A 23,201-nucleotide genomic window follows, 5' to 3' on the forward strand; every position below is an offset into this window, starting at 1 on the left:
CAATCGCTGCCCTCTGGAAGCTGGGCATCTGGCTGGGAGTCAAAATATACATGTATGGAAGTTGTCAGGAAACATGTAAATAGGCCGTTTGGGGGGAAAATATTCATGGAGTACCTGCATTTGTAAGATACTGCAGAATGTCAAGGAGCAAAAGGACTAATTACTGGCACCCCTCCCGGCCCCAGTTGAAGACATATTGAGAAATAATATAAAGCAAACAGAGGCCAAAGAACTACCTTGGCTACCAAGATAAGTTAGGTTGGAGGGTGTAGTTTTTATTTCCCTGACGATGGGCTTCCTGTGCTAAACCCCAGAATCAGGCAGAGGTGGCTGGAGCCGAGCGTGTAGAATGGGATTCCAAGCTCCTTTTATTGGAACACCTACCACTGTGCCAGGCACTGGGCTCTAGACAATGGAGATACAGCAGTGAACAAAATCGAGTTTCTGCCCTTATGAACTTGACTTTCTAGTAGGAGGAAACAGATTTAAAAAATAGGTAGTAATATATATACACCTGTCTTTGTAATATTCGTTTGTTACTGCTGCCATTCACAGTATTTTAGACAGGGTGGCTTCAACAACAAAAAGGAGATTTCTCACAGTCTGGAGGCTGGAGGTCTGCGGTCAAGATGTCTGCAGGGTTGGTTGCTGCTGAGAGCCATGAGGGGAGGGTTTGTTCCTGGCCTCTCCCCTTGGCTTGTGAATGGCCATGTTCTCCCCGTGTCTTCACTTGGTCTTCCCTCTGTGCAGGTCTGTGTCCTAATTTCCTCCTATAAGGACAGCATTCACGTGGGGCTAACCCCCCCAATGACCTCATTTTCACTTTATCCCCTCTCTAAAGACCCTGTCTCCAAAAACAGCCACATTGTGAGGTACTGGGGGTGGGGGACACAGTACAGCCAATAGCAGCATCATAAAGAAAAACAAAGCAGGGTTATGGGATGCCAAAGCATGCAGTGCTATTTTAGACAGAATGGTAGTAAAATCTGAATACAAGCTTTCTTGGAATGAATAGTAAGTCCCTTGAGAGCTGGGGCCTGCAAAGATATCCCAGACTGAGTAATATGAACAAGGACTTGACTTGGGCCAGGAAATGTGCATGAGATATGTCAGTGGAAAGTTGAGGAAATTGATCTGGGGCGGGGGGACTCAGAAGAGGTGATGGTGGGGGGGTTTGGTAGCAGGAGTTATTAAAGTCATAAGCAGGGTGTTGTCAGATAATATAGTGCACTTAGCATGAAGTTAGGAATTTGGGATTTCTCTTGAGACATCCAGACTGAGGGAGAGTCCTTTAAAGATTTCAAGAAATGGAAGGAACAGTGAACACTGTCTCTCGGGAACAAAAATCTAAACTCGGTATGTGCAGTAAACAAGAACGGGGAAGAGGCTGCGGGCCAAGACATCATTCAGGGACTGTTATGAGGGTCCTGGTATGTGGTCCTGAAGACCTGCTTTGGATAGCAATTGGAGGAAGAAAACTTCAAAATGAGAGATAATTTCAAAAGAAGAATTGACTGAGTCAAAATTGACATTTGAGTCTCATGGTTACATGAAAGAAGTCATACTCATTAAACACCCTGGAAATGGTAACCTAGAGCAGAGCCATGACCATGTCTGCACTTCATCTCTTGCTGAAATTAAAATGCAGAAAATGCAGCCAAACTTGGATTGGAAATGCTGAGCAGGTCTCCAGTCTCAAGGGACAGCAATTTCCCAGCCACGCTAATGACTGGAATTTTCAGTGTTCCTCTGTCTCTCAGTCTTACCCACACCTAGAACATTGTGTTCCTTCCCAAATCCGTAATGCAAGTCCTGATCCCTAGTACCTCAGAATGCAACAGTATTTGGGGATAGGGCTCTTAAAGAGGTCATTAAGAGAAAAACAAGGCCATATGAGTGGGTCTGAACTCAGTAAGACTGGTGTCCTTATAAGAAAGAGATCATGACACAGATGCCCACAGAGGGAAGACCACATGAAGACACAGCGGGAAGCCAGCATCCACACGCCAGGGAGGTGGGCTTCAGAAGGAACTAACCCTGTAGACACTTTGGTCTTGGACTTCCGGCCTCCAAAGCTGAGACGATAAATTTCTCTTGTTGAAGCCACCCAGTCCGTGGAATTTTGTTATGATGGCCTAGTGAGCTAATACACGGTTCTGTTCTGAAGGCCACTTCTGAGTAACGCCAGAGAGTTCCTACAATCTTCCTGGGTCATCTTTTTTTCTCAGGTTTTGCTCACAGCCAATGTGTAGCTTCATTGCATCAGTGAAATCGCTCGTGTGCTGTCCTTATGGAGAGAAAAAGGATTCCTCTCATTCCCGTGATATGGCCCCATCCGGTCCGTGGGCACTAGTCACCTGTGGTTATTTAAACTTAATTCAAATTTAATGAAACTAAAAGTTCAATTTCTCAGTTGCACTAGCCACATTTCAAATTCTCAGTAGCCCCATATGAGTAGCGACTGCCTCATTGGACAGAACCTAGATAAAGCAACCCTGTCATCACAGAAAGTTCTATTGGACCATACTCTGCAAAAGAGAGCCTGACCTTCCATTAAAGCCCCAACCTGGTTGTGTTTGTTATGGTTCTCTCCATTGTAAACAACTTGGATTGGAAATGCTCTAGGCAGAAGAAGTTAAAAAAAAAAAAAAAGTTGGGAGCTGGGGGATAGGGAGGTGGTGGTAGGCCTTACTAGAAGATATAATATATCCTGCAGGCTCAGAAGGACAGTTGGAAGAACCAAGGGCAGCTCTAATGACTCTTGTGGGCCTTTCTTCCATGGAGTGGTCAATTCCCAAACCTTTCCAGTCTACCTCTCAAAAATCAGGAAAGAGGAGACTCTGAATGGCCCGTGTGGAGACAAGGGTCTACTCAGCCAATGTGGGTGGTAAAGACAAGGCCGCCAGCTCTTTGATGACAAAATGGCCACATGATGTCCAACCTGGTTTCCTCCCCTTGAGCTCAAGGAACAAGGAGTCAGTGTGAGTGGGGCCACCGCCTCAATCGGGGTCCGGTGCTCTGGATAAAGGTATCACTTTATTAGTTGGTCTAGAACCTTCCACTGCATAGTAAGCCCTGTATATGCTCTGATCTTTCCTTTTAGTTGGGTACAAGCAGCAAATAAGATGGTTCTCTTTGCCTATTTTGACAAACAATTATTGAAGGCTCACTCGGTGCCCAGGTGCTGGTATGGATGCTGTGGGAGTTATAAAAAGGAATAGGATGTGTTTTGTTAAAAATACATCTAGTCCCTTAATACGGACTTGTTCTATACAAAAACTGAATAATTTGCGAACTGAAAGGTTTCCCTGGATTCTTTGCCTCTTCCTTTAACAACCTGAAGAAATACTTTCAGTCTTTTGAGGCTTCATCAGTATGAAAAATTGTACAAAACAAACAGCCTTTGAATCAAAGCCCCTCCCTTCCTCAGCAACCATCTCATTTACTTTAACCAGCTCTTATTGCTAAGATCAGCTATAATGACATCTTGCCAAAGCCTAACGTTGTATGTTAGTGAGAAAAATCCTGTAATTTTCCATTTTCATGAAGATTTCACTCAAGAAGAGTTTTCCAACTTGAATCTTGCATGCTTTATTTAAGTCACCGTATATAGATCTCCCAATCATCCTGTAATCATCCTGAGCTCTTTCATTGCAGCTAAATTCCACACAAAGACTCCAAACCCCTTTAAAATATGCTCTCTAACCGTAAAGAGGCCACTTCATTTCAGAGAACTCAGTTTAGATCAAATTCTCTCCTACTTTAGATTAAAAGCTGTTACGCAAATGAATCATTAGAATAATTGCATTTGTGGCTGAAAAAATGAAATCACTAATGAGTCCAAAATTAATAATCAGGAAAACAAAGGGAGGAGTGGATGGGGTGGATGACAGCAAAAACGAATCTCCTGGCCAACAGAACGGTGAAGATTTTAATTTGGAGTTGCCCACTCCCAGCTATCAACTTCCCGATGAATTATGAGGGACCCCTGTTTATGCCACCAGGGTGCTAAACTCAGCATCAGATTTTGAGCTCGTCAGAGGAAATGGCAGACACCTATATGGTGAAGCTTCACTGTTCCTCTGATTGCCTCCTTTTGCTTGTTTCCACTGGCACTGATAAGTAGTGTTGCTGTCATTTCCGAGGGGTTCCAGTTCTTTAGAAATGCCCCCCATTGCTTGGTAGCGTTCCACGACCATGACGAAATGTACACATGGAAATTGAATGTGCTGCCATATTTGAAACTAGAGTTATTCTAAGAACATTCGGTATAGGAAGCCCTCAAGAGGGAAAACCAGCAAGTCATTTTCCTGTCTCATTCAGATTCTCCTTTACTAGTTTAAAATAGCTGTATTTATTTGCGCATTTTTATCTTCCTGGATCCATTCCCTTTTGTGTCATGAAAGAGCATTTATTTCCCTCTTTTGTATTATGGACTGTTTATCACTTCGTAAGAGCAGTTTGCCTTTTATCTTGTGCTGAGGGGAGAGCATTACCTTCTTTGTGGTTTCTGAACCCAGGCATTAAAGCTCTCAGCGCAGGGATGACAGGGATGGCATTACCAGCCACTGAACCCATTTCGAGTTCATTTGCATTGCCCAATACTGATTTCTATATTTGTGTGTAGATCTAAGAGGAGCTGAAAATCATTAAAATTCACACTATACTGCATCCTCAAAAATCTTCAGAAAATTCATTGACTGTCTCAGGAGTACTGGAGTGCTTTAACTTGCATGTACTTCTCTATATTATAGAGATTGTGACTAAATACTCAGTGGCTTACTATAGGCTAAATCAAGGAGTTATTGGAGCTGAAATAAATACGCTTACTCATAAGTGACCAGTTGAATGTGGAGGAAGAAGTGATTTTTTTTTTTTTTGTAGTAATTAGATCAGTGCTTGCAATTCACAGGGGCGAATACAGGTGTTAATTTTTCATATGGTTAGTTCCTGGTGTTTATGAAAATCATTGTCAAATAGTATATGCAGTCATTTTCTGTTTACAAAATTGGAGATTTAGGTGTGATTCAGTTAACTTCCTATCTGCTCAAAGTTGTGTTTTTATAATACGAGTAATACTTTTCTATCTGTCATAATTCCCAGGTCAAAATATTGTAGTCATGACTTGGGAACAAATCTGCCAAATGGCTTAACTTTTTTTTTTTCTGTAGCTAATCACACTTGACTGATTCTTTTTCAAATTACGCACTAAAAGGAAACAGAAATGTGGAGTGTATCTGCATTTGTTTTCACTGAGTTTTGTCACTCCAGGGATAGCATTTACTACACTTTTGATTTTTATTTGAAAATAAGTCATCGCCTCTTCTGGTTTAAATTCCACACCCCGCTCTTTCTCCCATTCATTCTGTTTTTTGCTAATTATGTATTTTCTAGGAGTGGTATTTGCCTCTTATTCCACGTGTCAGCTTTCTTTGAATGAATTTCAAGATGCTCTGGGCTTAGTAAGCTGAATTAGATCTGGGCTACATTAATTCCTCATTGGAGACTATTTCTTCATTTTCTGTAAAGCTGCTTTTGACTGATTTCCATGGTATTATTTCATATCCCTCACCTGGTAAACTCTTGTTAGAATTCTGTGAGAGGAAAAATTCTCTTTCTCCTGAAAGACTGATGTTTCTTTTTAACAAGTCAGGACATAAAGGTAACTCATGGTGTTTCTCTTTTTGCCTTGGCTATTGGGGAACACAGTACTATTTTATTTTTTATAAAGCAGCTGCCATCCGTAATGTCGTTCTTCTGCTGCAATGTTTTCTCCCTTGTCCAGCCCTACTTTCAGTCCCACAGCTCTAATTCTCTTACTTTTATTTTAAAGGAACTATTTTATATGTCTTTTCTTTTCCTTATCAGAAACTTCAAATACTTCTTTGGAAATAAGTGAAGTTTGAAAGAATTAATATGATTATTCTGTTTTTTAGAAGAAATATACTGTCACCATTTCTTGACAGCAAACAGAGTGGAGATAGAAGACTTTAAGACACTTCTTAAAGAAATGGGGGAATGAACCCCATAGGAGACCCAATGGACCATTTAGTGTGGGTGGTTCATGGGGCCATCCTCTCCAGCAAAAATCCCTGGGGAATTCGTGTTCTCATTCAGTAATCACAGGAGAATTTTTGCTCCCACCATGTGCATGGTGTAAGGTGTTTTGAAAATACAATGGCTAAACAAACCTAGTATTTTTAAATGATTGGGACTGGTCCTTAATATCAGTGAATATTAATACCTGTATCATGTCCTGTAAATACATATTGGGTCCTAATATATTTCAAATCTCAACTCCTGGACAGGTTATTTCTCAGTTTTTTTTTTTTTTTAATCATTATTTCTTTATAATAGTTGATACAAATCTGGTTCTTAACCTAGCATTTTGGGCAGCTTCAAGAGTTTTCCATCGTTGGAAATGCCTACTTTCCTGTCCAGGCTCATTCAGTGCATCCAGATTTCCCAGGTCTTCGGAGGTTCTTTGGAAAACCATGCTGCTTGTCCTCCATTCAGCAATTCAAGTCACAAATGTGCATTTAGCCCCTAGTAAACATGTCTTTAGTGCATGTGGGTGGGAGTTGGGGTGGGGTGGGAGGCCAAAGATGGAAGACCTGGTATTTCTCTCAGTAACAGGAGAAGGGACAAGGGCCTGGAGCAGAGCAGAAGGAGGTTAGTGCTGTAAGAAGGAAACTCACGGTGCTTGGGAGGCACAGAGAAGAAAGACAGGGAAGGGGAGGGAGGGGGCAGCGGGAGCTTTTGAGGGGAGGGAGGAAAGAGGTGGCTTCAGCAGGTGCTGAGGGAGGGTCATGGCAAATGCTGTGTGTGAGATGGTTTGGAAAAGCGAGAGACTGGAGGGAGAGGAAAGAGACAGCCCCGTCCCGTTCTCTTCTTGTGTGTTTTTAATTAAATTAAATTGAATTGAATTGAACATATTAATGAGAAGATAATAGAAGCGACTTATCCAGAGAATTCATTCTAACTAGTGCCGTCAAACACCAGATAAAACATTAGATTAGGGCCTTCTGAGCTCGTTCTGAATTTCTGAGGAAAAGTTAATTATGTAGTTTAGACCTAATGCATGATTTTTCTCTGAAAACCACACTTCTCCTAAAATTCCTTTTAATGAGCTCCTAATTTTTTTTTCTCTCTACTGTCCAAGGCTTTTGTAAAAAAGGACCATGTGGGTGCCACCCTCAACCCTGAGGGAAATGGGCAAAGAGGGCCAGTCAGTGGTCTGTGTAATGCTAGAGCAAATGTTCCTGTGTACCAGGGACGTTCTGGGGCTTTTGACAAAGAGACACCACCATGGCTAGTCCATATCTGGCTCTCATTAGCTGATCATTAAGACCTTCTGCCCACCCACAGAAACAGATCCTTAAGAGTAAATGTAAAAGAAATCATATACATATATATACATATGTATGATCATAAATAATATATGTATATGTATTACAATGCTATAATACATATGCCATATTTAATATACATAATTGGGATTATATACACACACATATAAATACATGCTGGTAGCTATTGGATAATAGACATGTTCGGTTCATCCCTCCAATTTAGCCCATACTTTTAAACCTTCTCTCATGAAACTTTACCAAAAATTCACAAAAGCAGCCAATGATAATAACATGAACAACTTTCTCTCTGTTTCTGCCTCTGTGAAGTTGCTGGCTTGCTGGAATGGTCCCTACAAAGCAGCAGCAGGCAGTAAGAGGCTAAAACACCCAGAATGATGGACGACTTCCCCCTCAGAACCTTCCTGCCTGGGGATGCACGTGAGAAAGGCCTGAGTGAAACCTGGACCCTTTGTGGATACTGACAAGTGGAGGCACTTGTGTCTTGAGCTATAGAGGAAAGTGAAAATCACAAAACCCTGGGATCAACTTTTACTGAATGTTTCCACACCCTGGAGTCAAAGATAAAGTCATTAATTGAATTATGAATCATTACAAGTACTTTCAATGGGAAACACTGACATATACAATCTATTTATATTGAACATACAACTACCTACAATAGGTTAATTTTTTTTCCTTCCATCTTATTACAAATCTAAACTACCTTCACAGTTCATTTTTAGGCTTATGTTTCAAATTATATCTATTTTTATATAGTTTAAGAGTATCCCCAAGAGATTGCTGTCATTAGGGTAAAGCTGATATGTCTATTCACATGCAGACACCCAAGGGACACAGTGTTTACTCATAGGACATACTGTTCATACTTGAATGTCAGTTGCTCTAGGAGGAGTGGGGAGTGGGGCTGAGGGAACCCTCACTTGATAGTCATATGTCTTCCACCCTAATGACTCTTAGAGCTAGTTTTTAGAACATGGGCTGCTCTGAATATGTCTGGTTCCACTGGGGGCTCTCTGTAACCTCTCCTCCCTGAATGCATGATGCATTCAATTTTTTTAAACAAATCAAAATAGTAAGACTACTCCAATTCTTGCAACTACCTGTGCCAAGTCACTGCTGCACAGCTTCTCAGCTGTGTCCCTGTGATACATTTTCTGCTGGAAAATTCCTTTTAGTCTAATGACGGCTGCTTTCAGTTTCTTGAATTCATCCATCTACCTTGTATGACTGAGTTATCACAAGCATAGCTTGGGAGGACTTGCCAACCTCTTAGAGCTCATTCTTTGTAACTTTTCCCTTCAATTCTACATTAAGTAGAGTCATAGGGACCAAAAATTTGGCCCATGGCAAGCAAGTAAAAAGTATTATATCCATACTAGAGATTTGAGCCTTCTCTTGAACGATATAGCAAGAGTTTGAGACCAACTGGAAGCCATGTATTGTAAGGGAGTCTTACGTAATGTGCTAGTTACCAGCTCCATCTGGCTATTCGCTAATTTTCTAACAGTAGATCTGGCAAGCTAGCTGTTCAACTCACTATCTTCCGTGGAGAGCTTTGTGTTGAGAATTCTCTGCTGAACGTGGTGATGACTTAGGTCTCCTCCAGCAGAGTGACTGCTCTTCTGGCTGCATATACAAAGCTGCCTTCCCCTGGTAGGTTGGCTTTGTTGAGTCACCATCCAAAGGATCAGGTCCTGAATAAGTACCTGAGTGACTTTTACATACACTTGCCACTTGGGATTTAGAGAACTTTCCAGAGGACAAAAAGCATGTCCGAATGCTTCCTACTAGGTCTTAAATCTAAATATGGGGTCTAGCAAACTGCACTGAATTCAAATGACCTGGCTATGAGCTCTGTTTTCTTAACTTTGAAGAAAGGTAAATTGATCCTTGTTGTCAGCGTTGTCTTGCTTTGTTTTGAATGATAGAAGGCTACTCCCCTTCTGTGTTCTCTCTAGTTTCATCTAAGTCTGTAATATTTACTGTCCATCTGATGCCATTTGTCTAAAGTCTGACTCTAGTTTTAACTTCCTTTACTGAATTTTTACTGAGTTCTACCATCCAATGCATAGACAGATACACACTACTCAGTAGACCTACAATATCCTGAGATGAAAGGTAACATTTACTGGATTCTGGTTATGCATTGAGTAGTATCATTGTAGTTGTATGCGTCAACTCAATCTTCACAACAATCCTGTGATTCAGCTATTTCCTAGAAAAGGAAATTAAGCCCCAGGAAGATTACAAGTGACTTTCCTAGTTACTAAATGAGGAAGCAAAGATTGAAGTTAAGTCCCCTCTGATTCCATAGCTTCCTTACGTGGCTTCAAGCAGACCCTGTCTGGCTAGAAACCTGCAATTCTTTGGTCACAGGAGTGTGTGTTCTGAAGTACAATTTGGAGACCCAGAAATTAACATAAATGGCTGATCCTAGTCCTAATTTCTCTACATTTTTATGTCTTTTCTTTAGATAGCCCTTGGGGTAGTGAATTCATTTTTTTTTTCCTGTGATAAGAACAGCTATTTCTGTTTAAGTGCTGCTGGATTTGGAAATCATTCTCATGACTAAATATTTGTTTGCCTCATAAGAGCCCAGCGTAGGGCTATGCTGCCAGTGGGTGCTCAATAAAGATTAATGGATGGCCGTGCACGTCTGTGTGGGAGTCATGTGCTTCAGATCTGCTCGATTCTGCGAAAGAGACAGAAGTGATGTGGGGAAGGTGAAAAATCACAGGATTGTCACCCCACCCAGCCCATGGGTTTCTGTATTTGACTTTATCAGTTAGCAGTCCCAAAGGTTCAGGTGCAAAAGGAACAGGGGACTATGGAGCCTAGTGCTTTTTTGAGAAATGATGGGAAATGCTGTGAAAATTAGATTCCAGGGCTTGCTTCCACAATTAATATCAAATATGAGAGGAATGTTGGTCCCCTGATGAGGACTGAAAAGAATCAAGTAATTTTTTAATTGACACATTTTTCTATTATTATATACATAGAAAGACGATGAGTAATATGCCATATCAGATGGTTTATTCAGACTGTCAGAACAAGGGCTGAAGCGTGAGTAACTTTCCAGAGATCCTTCTGAGAAATTCAAGCAGTGGAAAGTGGCAGCCACCAGCCAAGAGTTCATCTACAACCCAGTCGTCCCTGAAAATCTTGGAGGAACCAAAAAAAAAAAATGTTTCTCCCAAAAGTACATGGTGGGACAGTTCTAGAAAAAAAGGAAAGTGCTGTAACATTTAAACTCACTTCACTAAAAAGCCAAATGTCTGTGCCCTGCCCAGGTTTGTGCACTCAGTGGACAGACTGGGGTCAGCTGTGTGATCTGGGAGGTAATGTTCTCACAATGAATGATAACTGTTGAACACAAGTCCAGATCTCAGCAGAACTTTGAGATGTTAGAGCTCTCACTTCTGAAATCAAGCTGTGCATTGGCATTAGAGAAGGGAGGAGGAGGAAAGCTTGGATGACTGGGAACAGTACCACAGGCTTAGGCTGGGATGCGATACACTGATACTGAGGTGTAGAGGAAGGTGTACAGCAAATGCCCTGAATGGCCCCTATTCCACTCCAGGCTCTGGGTCTCAGTCTCACCATCTGCCAAGTGAGCGAGGAGAGACTAGCTTTCTAGGGCCCATTCCAACTGTCCTGTTTCATCCTTGATGTGTTCTTCTATGAGATGAGCATTCTTCAGTGGGAAAACTCCATGTATCATGAGGTTTGGAGTGAGGATTTATTTATACAATTCTACCTTAAAAAAAAAAAAACTTTCCTTTTATCACCCACTAAACTCTCCTTAGCAATAAAGTAGTCTTATGACTCTTGGATCATTTGGTGTATCCAGGACAATTTTATTTCATTAATACATGACCTTCCATTGCTGCCCCCACACATTACCATTTTGTTCCTGCAAAGAAAGGTGACTTTGAGAAGCCACCCGGAAGATGTGTTAGGTCTTGGAGCCAGGAGAGAACTTACTATGTGTTTGTGGCTTAAACATATGAAAATAAGGCAGCACATTGTGAACAAAAGTAGAGTGAAATATACATGTAATTATGTCCAAGATAAAGACACATGTATATAAGACTACTCCCCTCAAATAGAAGTTAAAGGTTTGAGAAGTGAGAAGGATGGCTTCCCAGTAGCAGGAGCAGCAGCTGTGTCAGCAGCGGGGGAGGGAGAATGCAGAGTGGGGAGACCTGGGCCTGGCTGAGCCCCACAACCCAGCGCCTCAGTGTCCACTCTCCCAGGAAAGATCTGATGAGCTGCTGACATTTCTCTTAAAAGAATCAATGCATCTTTGTTTCTTTCTGCCTTCTCTTTTGACCTTATTTCGTTCTGAGACGGAGAAGGAGGAAAGACAGAACTGAACTGGTAGGGTGGGAAAGGGGGTAGGCAGAAGGCACAGAGGAGGTGCCAGTCCAGCCATGGAGCCCACAGACAAGATCAAAGGCCCCCAGTCGGCACCTGGGATGGTATTGTTTGCTTGCTATGTATTTGCTCCTGCTTCTCATTTCCATTCTCGCCCTGATGTAATAAGTCACCGTCTTCCCAGCCATCATCCCCGTATTGACAAGCAAATGTCACCCACGTTTGATTGACATCCATTGCTCCTGAATGCAAAAGTATGATTTACGAATCAATTCTCCTTGTTTATTTAAAGCCGTTCTTGTGTGTCTTATGTATTTGTTGGTGGGATCACTTGCCTAATACAACTCTGGGAGCCTTCCGTTAACATTATAAATCCAGGCTGTTGCTTCTCCTGCTCTGTCACTGCGAATGGGGCCTCTTCTTTTTCACAGTTTGCCAATTTCCCCCTCCCCCCACAACGTACACGCAGGAAATGTGCTTTGGAGCTTACAGAACTCTTCCCGTATCTTAGGAAAAAGACCTTGCCCAGTACTTTTGTGAACGCTGCTTGCTTTATTTGAAGACTTTTGAAGGCATCTTGACATGGGATTATTTTTCATGTGTGAGAAATACCTTTAAGTAAATGCAACTTAGGTCCAATGGCTGAATCTCCTAAAAGGTTACTAGAATTGTAGGCCTGTAAATAGAGTAGGTAGGTATAAACTCACCATTTGCAGCGTTTGTAGAAAGAACCACCCCTACCCCGCCTTTGTGCGGTGGGCAGGTTCATTTAAAATCTTTGAGAACCATCCTTTGCCTTTTCAACACACCTTACTGTTCTCTGGGTAACATCTTATTTCATTTTGGAAGGCTGGAGAGGAAAACCATAAGGTTAAAAAAATCACATCTACCATCTGGAAAATTCTAAAGGGCCCTCCTTATGTTAAAAGTGGCGTTTTGAAAAAATAAAACAAAACACCACACCTGAAACGCTGATTGTTGGTGAGCCATTAGAGAAATACTGTCAGTCCAACCACCCTCCTTTCAACCTTCAACTCCACCCTCCAACTGGGGCAGCAGGCAGTAGGGAAGTGGGGGACTTAGGTGTGACTCTTGAGTTCTGAAGGCCACCGCACATCTGTCTCCCCACCTCCCCTCCCCATATGTCCAGCGAGAGCGCTGCCATCGCCTGGGTTCAGCAAGGGAGTGTTCGGGATCTCACTGTTCATCCATGTGCAGAGAGGGGGAAAAAAGAGAGGCCGAGAAAAAAAAAAAATCCCACATTGTCAGAGTAATGCCAAACTCTCTTTGAGTGGGATGAGCAGAGCAGATGCCGCAATGAGATGCCAAAGCGGCTCCCCTTCCTCTGCGCCTTGGGTGCCTATAAATTGCTCCGGCGCGCGTTTGTCAGCCTCCTCTTCTCCTGGCAGGTGGTACCCAGGCAGAATTCTGCGTTCAGTCTCTCTCTCGCTCCGCTCCCGGCCGTGAGGCGCTCGCCGCTGCTCGCCAGCTCCTCCGCTCCAGCCCGGAGCCTCGCCGAGCTGCCCGTGCCCAGTGCCGCCGCTCCGCGCACCCGGGGGGCGCCTGGCCCGAGCTCGCGCGGCCGGCGCGAGGTTTTGGGGGTGCGCATCTATTAGAGTCCTGGTGGTTGCTAAGGAGGGAAAGAGGGGGGAAAAAGGCACAAGGGCGATCCCAGCGAGCGAAAGAAGAGGCAGAAAAAGGCAACTTCAGACGGAAAGTTGGTGCGAACTGGCGCAGTCGGCAAAAACGGAAAAGTCGATCGCAAGCGGCGGCGGCGGCGGCATAAAAGTGTGAGCGGCCCTGGGCGAGCGCGAGAGGCGGCGGCTGCTCTGCCCTCCGGGTGGCCGCGCCGGCGCCCGCGGCAGCCACAGGTGCGAAGGGGCTCGCGGGAGGCGAGAGGGCGCCCTGCGCTCCCCTCCCCCCGCCCCCACCCCCAGCTCGGGACTTCAGCTCAAGTCACTCGGCGTCCGAGCTCCCTCCCCAGCTGCAGCCTCAGCGGGGGGAGCGAGAGCAGGCGAGGAGCGGCCGGCGCGCGCCCGCCCAGGGGACTTGGGGTTCGCAGGGGGTTGTTTTCGGCTCTGAGGAGGTCCACGCCCAACCTTCAAAATTTTGTCCAAAAGCAGACAAGAGGATCGCCCCGCGCTGAGCCGGCTGGTGGGCAGCAGGAGGCGCCTGATCGCCGCCGGGGCGCTGGGGGTGGTGATGGTGCTGCTGCTGGTCATCCTCATCCCGGTGCTGGTGAGCTCGGCCGGCACGTCGGCGCACTACGAGATGCTGGGCACCTGCCGCATGGTCTGCGACCCCTACGGGGGCACCAAGGCGCCCAGCACGGCCGCCACGCCCGACCGCGGCCTCATGCAGTCCCTGCCCACCTTCATCCAGGGCCCCAAAGGCGAGGCCGGCAGGCCGGGGAAGGCGGGCCCGCGGGGGCCCCCGGGTGAGCCCGGGCCGCCGGGCCCCGTGGGCCCCCCGGGCGAAAAGGGCGACCCCGGCCGCCAAGGCCTGCCGGGCCCGCCCGGGGCGCCCGGCCTGAACGCAGCCGGGGCCATCAGCGCCGCCACCTACAGCACGGTGCCCAAGATCGCCTTCTACGCCGGCCTCAAGCGGCAGCACGAAGGCTACGAGGTGCTCAAGTTCGACGACGTGGTCACCAACCTTGGTAACCACTACGATCCCACCACGGGCAAGTTCACCTGCTCCATCCCAGGCATCTACTTCTTCACCTACCACGTCCTGATGCGCGGAGGTGATGGCACCAGCATGTGGGCTGATCTCTGCAAAAACAACCAGGTGAGTGCGGGCAGGCAGCGGGGAGGGCGGGGAGAGAGCGCGGGAAGGTGCAGGCGAGAGGGAGGAGACCCCGGAAATGAGGGTGGGAGCCCGAGGAGGAAGGGCGCGGCAGCTTGGCTCTCGGGAGCCACAAGCGAGGGGGGGACGCCGTTCCACCCAGGAGAGGCGGGGGTCCAACGCCAAACGGCGCCGGGAGGCCTGGAGAGAGTGGTTCCTGATCCCAGGAACCTGCACTAGGTGCGCGCGACCCCGGAGGGGCGGGAAGCCGGGAGTTCGGTCCCCTGGACAGCTTGTGCACCGCGGGGTGTCCCGAGCAGAAGGCGACCCCGGGCTGCGGGATCCTCAGTGGTGTGGGGTCTCTGTCAGGCTTTGCGGGGAATGGGAGGGCTGGGGGAGCCAGGAATGGGCGTGCCAGAGTGACAAATCCGGGGAAGAAAGACCGGGACCCGGGGGAGGAAGACAGAGGCCCAAGGGAAGAAGAAGAGGCGCGAAGCAGTGAGTCCAGGCGGGGCGCGTCCAGGGCCGCCAAGGCAGGACCACGGGTCCGGCGGTCGCAAGGCCCCTGCGGCGTCCCAGGTCGGGGAAACGAACAGTCAAACTCGAGATGCAGACTCCGGTTTAGATTTAAGCCGAAGAAGTGGGAGAGATAATGAGTACTGACAACAAAGGGAAAAGTTGAGACTTGTGGGTTTGTGCCGTAAAACACGCGCCCAAACGCAGAACCCAAACTCCACTGGCTGGAGCAGCAGGACGCACAGGCAGGTAGGCAGGTGGCCAGGAGGCCGGGGGGCCGAGCCCAGCCCCGGGGCCATGGGCTTCACCGCCAGGGAGCCCCCGGGCGCCTGCTTGAGGGTCTTTTCAACCCAGCCTTTTGCTCTCAGCAAAGGCCTTGGCTTTGACTGTGAAAAAGCCTCCGATTAGCCCTCAGCCGGCCGGCCGGAGGACTTGCTCCCCCGAGTGGGTCGGCCCTGCCACAGGGGCCACGGGTCTGCAGTGTTAGGTCAGAGCCACTTTCCCGTTTGCTTGAGAAATTCGCTGTCATCGTGAAACCAAGGTGTGTTTGGTTTCTTAGTCAGAGGAGGAAAATAATTTTTGTAACCACCCGAAAGTGTCATCAGACCCTCTGCACGCGCTGAACCAGCGGCGGCTGGTGGAGGCCCTGCAGCCCGGAGTCTGGGTTGAGTCCTTGGGCTTTACCTTTGCTTACTGGGTGGTGCCGGGAGTGACCCGCGACCCTGCCGGGGCCGGTTTTGATTTCACAAGGGCTCTCCCGCTTCAGGTCACTTGCCCCTTGAACGCAGGTCTTTCTGGCCATAACCCAGGTTTCTGTTAAGCAGCATTAAAGCAGAATTTATTCCAAAGACCCAATTCAGTGTCAGAATTCTTCCAAGGTGAAAGGCGAATACCCTAAATGTATAAGAGAAAGGACAAAATATCCTGTCCCTCCCCCTTCCTACCACTTCTCACTTCTAGAGGAATTCAGAAGTAAGTATCTTAAGGGACCCTAAGGTCGGGTAGAACAAAAGAGGGGAAAATGGCCACCAGGAGGCACTGACAGGGTTGTTTATTACAGTTATTACGCTTGAAAATAATATTAAGATACATAAAAATTATTAAAGAGCAGGGGGATAGTTATAGGTAAGTGGCTGAAGAGGGCATGACTCACTGTACCAAAATAGAGCTATTCTGTCACACTAACAAAATGGTTTTATGAACAGCCCCTCAGCAGGCAGCAAGGAGGCACCCATTTATTTACAAATTGGCTGTCTTCTGACTCAAAGGTTAGGTCTGGCAAATCCTATCAGGCTGAAGAGACTGTTTTTAGAGGTATTCATTCAAATGGAATTAAGATTCCAGTTTTACCAGCCAAGAGATAAAAGCACACATCTTTAAGCATCTGGAAATTGCTGTTGCATGAAAAGCCAGGGAATGGTACGTTTAATTAGATTAAATGTTGATCCTGAATCCAGATGTAGATTCCAAAAAAAACCATCCATGTATGTGTTGTAGGTGCATTTTGTTTTTAAAATTATTTCCTTGTTTGGAGTGTAGAGTTCTTTGTATTGTCCTGGCATGTACATTCTGTGAGGTTCAGGGGGAAAAAAAGGCAAAAAAGCTGACCTTTTAATCTTTAATGCTTCCCATTGGCATTATTAAGCTGCTGCTTCTACAAAAGGTGAGCAACAAGTAATTCAGAAAAGCAAATACAGTAGATTTTCTAGTTCAGCATGGACTATTTTGCAAAAGGGCTATCGCAATATTATTGTTAAGGAATTTTATCTCTAGAATAGACCTATTTCGTAAAGTCTGGTCTACAGGCAGTTGCAAGTGAGAAATCCTATCAAATCTTTTTTTAATTAATCTTAAGTAAAGAGTTTATCCTTGATTTTCAATTATGCTCTTGTCTGATCACTTCTTAGATGGCAGTTTCCCCCCTCTGAGCTGACCTAATTTGTTTTCATAAAACAGAAGCTCAGAGATCCATGTCAGTGTGATGTTCTATGGATTAAGTGGATTTGAGAAACACACAAAAAATTAAACTAAAATTGCAGTTCACTCTAGGATAGAGGAATGCCCTGGTCCGTAACCATATGAGAACCATTTTATTTATGCTTTGTGTTGAATGCAGGATCACAGATGGAAACATCAAAGGCCAGTAAATTAACCTGATGCACCACTTAACCTTTTGTTTATGATTCCACAGAAGTACAATGAAAATGAAATTATGAGAACATCAGTCGCAATTAATTAAATTAGCAAATGTTGCCATAAATATTGTCTCTAATGATAAACCCTCACTAATCAGATAATGGGAAGGCATCATGACCTATTACATCCTCACAAACACAGCACTAAAAGGACCACAGTTCTCATATCCCCCGTGAAACCATCAACCGAAATTTAATCTTACCATGTGTTAAGAGCCCATGACAGTGCATATTAAAGGTATAAGTTGGACTCAAATAGCTTTACATGGAGGTGGGAAATATTTAAGTGTTTGTATACTTTTAGCAGGAAACCTGAATAAAAAACACTGCTATTTGAATCCAACCACTATAATACCACTCTAATAAGCCACTAATAAAAACTAAAACTGGCTCAAGACTAGAACTATAAAATAATTAAAGACCAATTTTTACACTGAGAATTTATTAGTTGTGGCACCAGTGAACGTGAGAGATACTGGAAACAACAGACAGTTTGTGGGCTGATACTCATTTTTAGCAAGATTAGTGAAATGTCAAATCAGTTCTCTTTTTAGGGCCTGTGAAATGTGCACTAAAGATCAGCAGAATCTAAATAGTTAACTTATAAGATGAAAAGATACTAGAGTACATCTAGGTAGAAATGGGTATGTCAGGCTAAGGAAAGCGTGCATGCATCCATCCTATTCTTAGAGAAAATGCTGAAATCAGTGTACATTTAGGAACCCGAAAATAGCCTCCAGGGTGGATACATTACCTTCCTCAATAGTTCGATGGCTCAAAGGGAGAATTGTTGGCAGGTACTGGGCTGAATACCAGAGCTTGAAATTTCAAGTCCCATTATACCTCTAGAGCACGATCAGGTGAGCAGGTGTACTAAAATCGTGCAGAGTACGCTGGAGTGCGGCAGGTATTTAATTGGGAGAGTCTTATGGTACAGTATAGGTTAAAATCCCAGAGAATCACTCCCATTAAAAAGCAGTCACACTGGCTTTATCCAACAAAGGACGTGAAAACCGTTAAGGATAACCTTCCAGTCTGTGGGATCACACCCGTACATTTGCAGGTTTTCGTGGTAACACCTACTGAATAAAAATGGTCACATTTCCAGGGGCTTGTGGTTATACCCTATAGAATAAAAACTGCATTTCATATATATATATGTGTGTGTGTGTGTATATATATATATATTTTAAGATTGTTGTCTCTAAATCAAATGATTTTAATAAATCCCAGTTCCCAAATGTCCTCACTTAGCAAACAGTATTAAACCACAATACCCATGGAACTTAATACTAAAAACCTAAAGCACAAAATAAAAATGTGCCTGGTTATTAATAATAGGTGAGAAGCATATTCTGGATTGATAATTAATATATTACTAATATAGCTAATTTTTCTTTTGTATTTTAATTTTTCTCACCCATTAGAAATTACACATTAAAAAAAAGTCAGGTCGAAAATAGTACTACTCTTCTTGTCAATTTTTTTCCCCCTGGGAATTAATGACTAGGTGACATTAATGAATCAGAGCATCCAGCTTCTCCAAGCTCGTGATTAATTCTTAGGAAATATTATGACATTAAATTGTATTATTATTTAATAGTCAAAACAGATCACCTCACTAAATTGATGTATACATTTAAGCCTGCTTTTGAGTATAATTACATGGTATATTGCTTTGTTTATTAGTGGCCAGTCAGCACAGTGTTAAGTAATTCTATATCTTTTGAGGCCTTTCTTTTCTCCTTTTGCTATATGATATCCAGAGAGAAATTTTTAAAATACTACTCAAATTACTTTACAAGTTCAGCAGTGTCAAAAAGCCTTCTCCTTTTTTAATGTTTCAGCATTAATGTGAGAACATAACCACATGAAAATTTAATTTGCAAACCTATCATTTAAATTTTGAAAGAAAGGCAGAGAAATTCTTGGCTTAGGTCTCATTTCCCTCATTTTGCCAAGTGATAGAATCCAGCATATTGTACCCCAAGTCATGCATTATTACATAGAGCAGGTTTACAAAACCACTAAATCACTTGCTATGTTATTCAGGGAAATAGCATTACAGTTGAATAGAAACAAGCCACAAAGTAGATGTTTTACTGCAATAAATCAAGTACAAGTCTGCCTATTGAGAAATTTTTTTCCATGGCAGAATTAAAATATAGCTAAATGGATATGAAGCCTAGTTTGAGTTGAGGATATGACAATGTTCGTATTACTTGATATGATAGGCAATTTGACTGTTTGCAAATGTCTGTCAGCTCCCTAATGAGATCATGGGCTCAACTTGGGTGGATTATAAGCATCTATCCTCAAAGCAAAGCAAACACTTAGAATCACCTAAATGTAAGAGGGTATTCCATGAGATCATTCAAAAATTCTAGAAATTTTAGAGACTTCAAATCATGGAAATTTAGATCCTTGTATAACTTTTGGATATGTTGACATTAGATAATTTAAGTGTGCACATTACAATGAAGTGATAAAAAGATACAAATATGAAAATGAACTCTGGAAACTTGAGTGATAGAACCAAAGATGTCTAAATGAGTTAAGCTTCGGGTACAGGGGGTTTTCCTTGAATTTAGATTTAGGAAGCCCCAAATCAAAAGGATTTCTTCTTTTTTTTCTTCCTGTATGGTAGAGTAGTGGTATTTCTCCAAGTCTTTACGTACTGTGGATATCAATTTTCTAATAGTCATGAGGACCAACTGCAGTCTGGATTGAACTTCCGTCCTCATAAACAGCTGGTTAGAATATAGCTGCTTGGCTTAGATTAAAATGCAAAAATTACTATTATTTCCATTTCGAGAAGTGATTGGGCACAGAGATACAAGGAATTCAAAAAAAGTAGTGATTTAGGAAGAGAACAGATTGGTATGCATTGTTTACAACATATAGTAAAAGAAAAAATAAAAGACTGCTAGAATGACCCTCACAAAGCACTGTTTTCTCCTTTCCAATAACATAGGTGAAACTCTTACAAAGATATCCTCATAAAGCCTCAAGGCCAAGGTGTACTTTCCTGTGCTAAATTCTGTGCTTTGACAGCCACTCTGCTTATGATGCTGTGTGAACGGGGGAGGGGGGAGCCCTGAGAATTCTCTTACAAATTCTAATTCTTGTCTGCTTCACATAGGTGCGTGCCAGTGCAATTGCACAAGACGCTGATCAGAATTACGACTATGCGAGTAACAGCGTGGTTCTCCATTTGGAGCCAGGAGATGAAGTCTACATCAAATTAGATGGCGGGAAAGCCCACGGAGGCAACAACAACAAATACAGCACATTTTCTGGATTTATTATCTATGCTGACTGATCACGCAAAAACTAAGCTGATGATTCTGAGTTTGGACACTGGATTCGTATGGCTAACGTCAGTGAATCGAGGATCCCAGGGGATGCCAGATGCAGGGCACCTCAGTTGTGTATATGTGGGGAATTCAAATGCTACCTGATTCACATCTGTATACTCAGAAACATGTAAAAAAAAAATATTAAAAGCAAGATAAGCAGATGTGTGATCCACTACCGCCAAAGCAAAATACTCCTTATCGTTAGTGTCCATGTGAATGAAGTCCTATATAGATCACAAATTTTTATAGAAAAATCTAAGACACGGAACTATTTCTTCAATATCTATGATACTTTGGTGTACTGTGATCTTGCCGCTTTTATCCATGTGTCAGCTTTGGTTCTTGTGAGTTTACTTGCTTATTATGATACTCGGAGTCCATTCATATTGTGGGAAGAATGATTTTTTACCCTGCAGGAGACAGTCTAATTGAAATAATGCTGCTTGTCCCCAAAGAAATTGTTTGCCTTGTCCTCTTGTTAACTTTAGAGCTAGACCTGGGAGTGATTCAACTTCAAGCCTTAACCTGGAATTTTCTGGATCTGAGGGAATTCCCAAGCCTATGATCATTTTTTCACATTTTCTTTTTCCTATGAATTTTCTTTCCTCTCTTTTCTGGTGATAGTCTTTAAAAAAAAAAAATAGAAACTGAAATTGTATCATAGGATGACCCTCTAAGTGTGAAAATGTGTAATTATGTATGGTATTTAGAAAATCCCCCGTGTCTGGTTTGTCAATAGAATGCGTTTAGATTTACTTGGAAAGTCAGAGAAGTTTATTCTTTGGTGTTAAATCAGACTGAGGCTTTCGCCTTCTTTGGAACACAAGATTATTCATAACCCAATGCACCTAGGTTTAATTTGCATGCGTCACCAAGGGGACACTAAGTAAGGCCTTCAAATAGTTACTACAAGTCATGGCCTGAAGTTATTTCAAAATGAACAATTTCACATATAACCAATATGACAACAAAGTGTATATATTTTATACAAATACCTGCTACATATATATGTATGTATATATGTGTTAGATGAAAAATAATATATATATGGCTTCAGACCATTGACACAGTGGCTGTAGATCCCCAAACATTTAATTTTTAAAAATGTATGTGTATGCTCACACACAAAAATGCACAAATCATTTGACTTATTTTGGATTGAAATATATTTTGGAAGATGAAAAATATAGAGAGTAGCAAAATAATTTAAATGGCTTCTCTTTTAAGAGTTATCCAGAAAATTAAATCTTATTAGGTTAAAATGCCCCATAAGTCACATGTCTGTAAATTAAGCCTATGGCTTCTTTATCACGGGATGCCAATCAATATTTCTGCTGCATCTTGTGGCCGACTGTTACTGTTCGCAATGCAGAGACAAAGAATAGCTGTCCTTCACAATGTTTGTGAATTACCTGCAGTGGAATTAACAGTTTTTTTCTTTTTTCTCGGGTGATCTTAAGCTGACCGTAAAGTAGATTTTGAGAGTAGTGAAAATCCTTCCTCTCTGGTTAAAGGACACTGCCGAAATCCATCTCTTTAAGAAAAAGATTTAAGATTCTTGTTGAGATATCCTAATTACCAGACAACTTCCCTTATGTCAATGAAAAATCTGTTCCATTCTCAGTTGCCTTTGAAGACTCTTTGACAAGTAGATTTCAAAAACAAGAGATTTCAAAATCTGCCTGTTTTACTGACGAAGGACAGTTGCATTTTTTCATTTAAAGGAATTAGTTTGTTCTCCTGGCTCATTCCTCTTGGGTACTTTCTGTTCTAATACACAGAAAGCTTGATCATGTTTGATCCACAGAACCATCTTTTATTTAGCAAACCTCAACTTTCCTGAAAGAGTTATGCCTGGTGTTCCCATCTGAAGGTGCTGTTTGCTCGGTTTAAACACCTTGGTCGGCGTAACTGTCATGATTGATAATGATTAAAAACACTTAGCCTGTTCATCAAGAATAATGACTATTTCTGTTTGGCCTTTCTACTACGTAAGATAACATAAAGGAGTTGCAATGGATTTTACTTCCATTTAACAATATATATTTGTTCGAAGAGGAATTAGCAACAAGGGTTTGAGGTTTTGGGGTTTTTTTTTTAGGTGATAAATAGCATAGTGAAAGATTCAACCAAAAGATTAGTTTACAAACAGCAGTGCACATCAACTGAGAGTTTTAACTAAGAGTTTCACAAAAGGCTTTATTTACAGAAAACATCAGGGCTGGATACCTTTTAAAGAGTCGGCTCTGGAATCAGACTGTCATTTCTAATAGATCTGACCTTTTCTTCAGATAAATAAGCATTATTTTCTCTGTTTAGGCCCAAGGAAAAACAAATAAAAGGTAAAGGACATAAAGGGAATATATATATAAGGCAAAGATTTCTCTCTCTCTTTTTTTGCATTATATATTATTAATTAATTAAATTGTGGCCTTTGTTATTATAAATGTAATGATTCATTAAACTATATTATGTAATATATTTTGAATTTTATGGTTGGATTTTTATAGTTGAGTACTATGTTATGTGTTTATGTCCCCCTTACACAAATTTTAGGAAACACAACAAACTTTATAGGAAAATGGATACCAGAA

At 42.9% G+C, this 23,201-nt stretch overlaps 1 protein-coding gene across 1 annotated transcript; it reads left to right on the plus strand.

Moving 5' to 3' along the window:
• The first annotated feature begins 10,907 nt into the window (after positions 1-10,907).
• C1QL3 (complement C1q like 3) lies at positions 10,908-23,082 on the plus strand. Its single transcript, XM_006176239.3, has 2 exons — positions 10,908-14,540; positions 20,391-23,082. Exons 1-2 carry the CDS (start codon positions 13,953-13,955, stop codon positions 20,568-20,570), a joined length of 768 nt encoding a protein of 255 aa, XP_006176301.3. The 5' UTR covers positions 10,908-13,952; the 3' UTR covers positions 20,571-23,082.
• Positions 23,083-23,201: the final 119 nt, after the last annotated feature.

The sequence above is a fragment of the Camelus ferus genome, chromosome 35 (genome assembly GCF_009834535.1).
Source record: "Camelus ferus isolate YT-003-E chromosome 35, BCGSAC_Cfer_1.0, whole genome shotgun sequence".
Lineage (NCBI taxonomy): Eukaryota > Metazoa > Chordata > Mammalia > Artiodactyla > Camelidae > Camelus > Camelus ferus.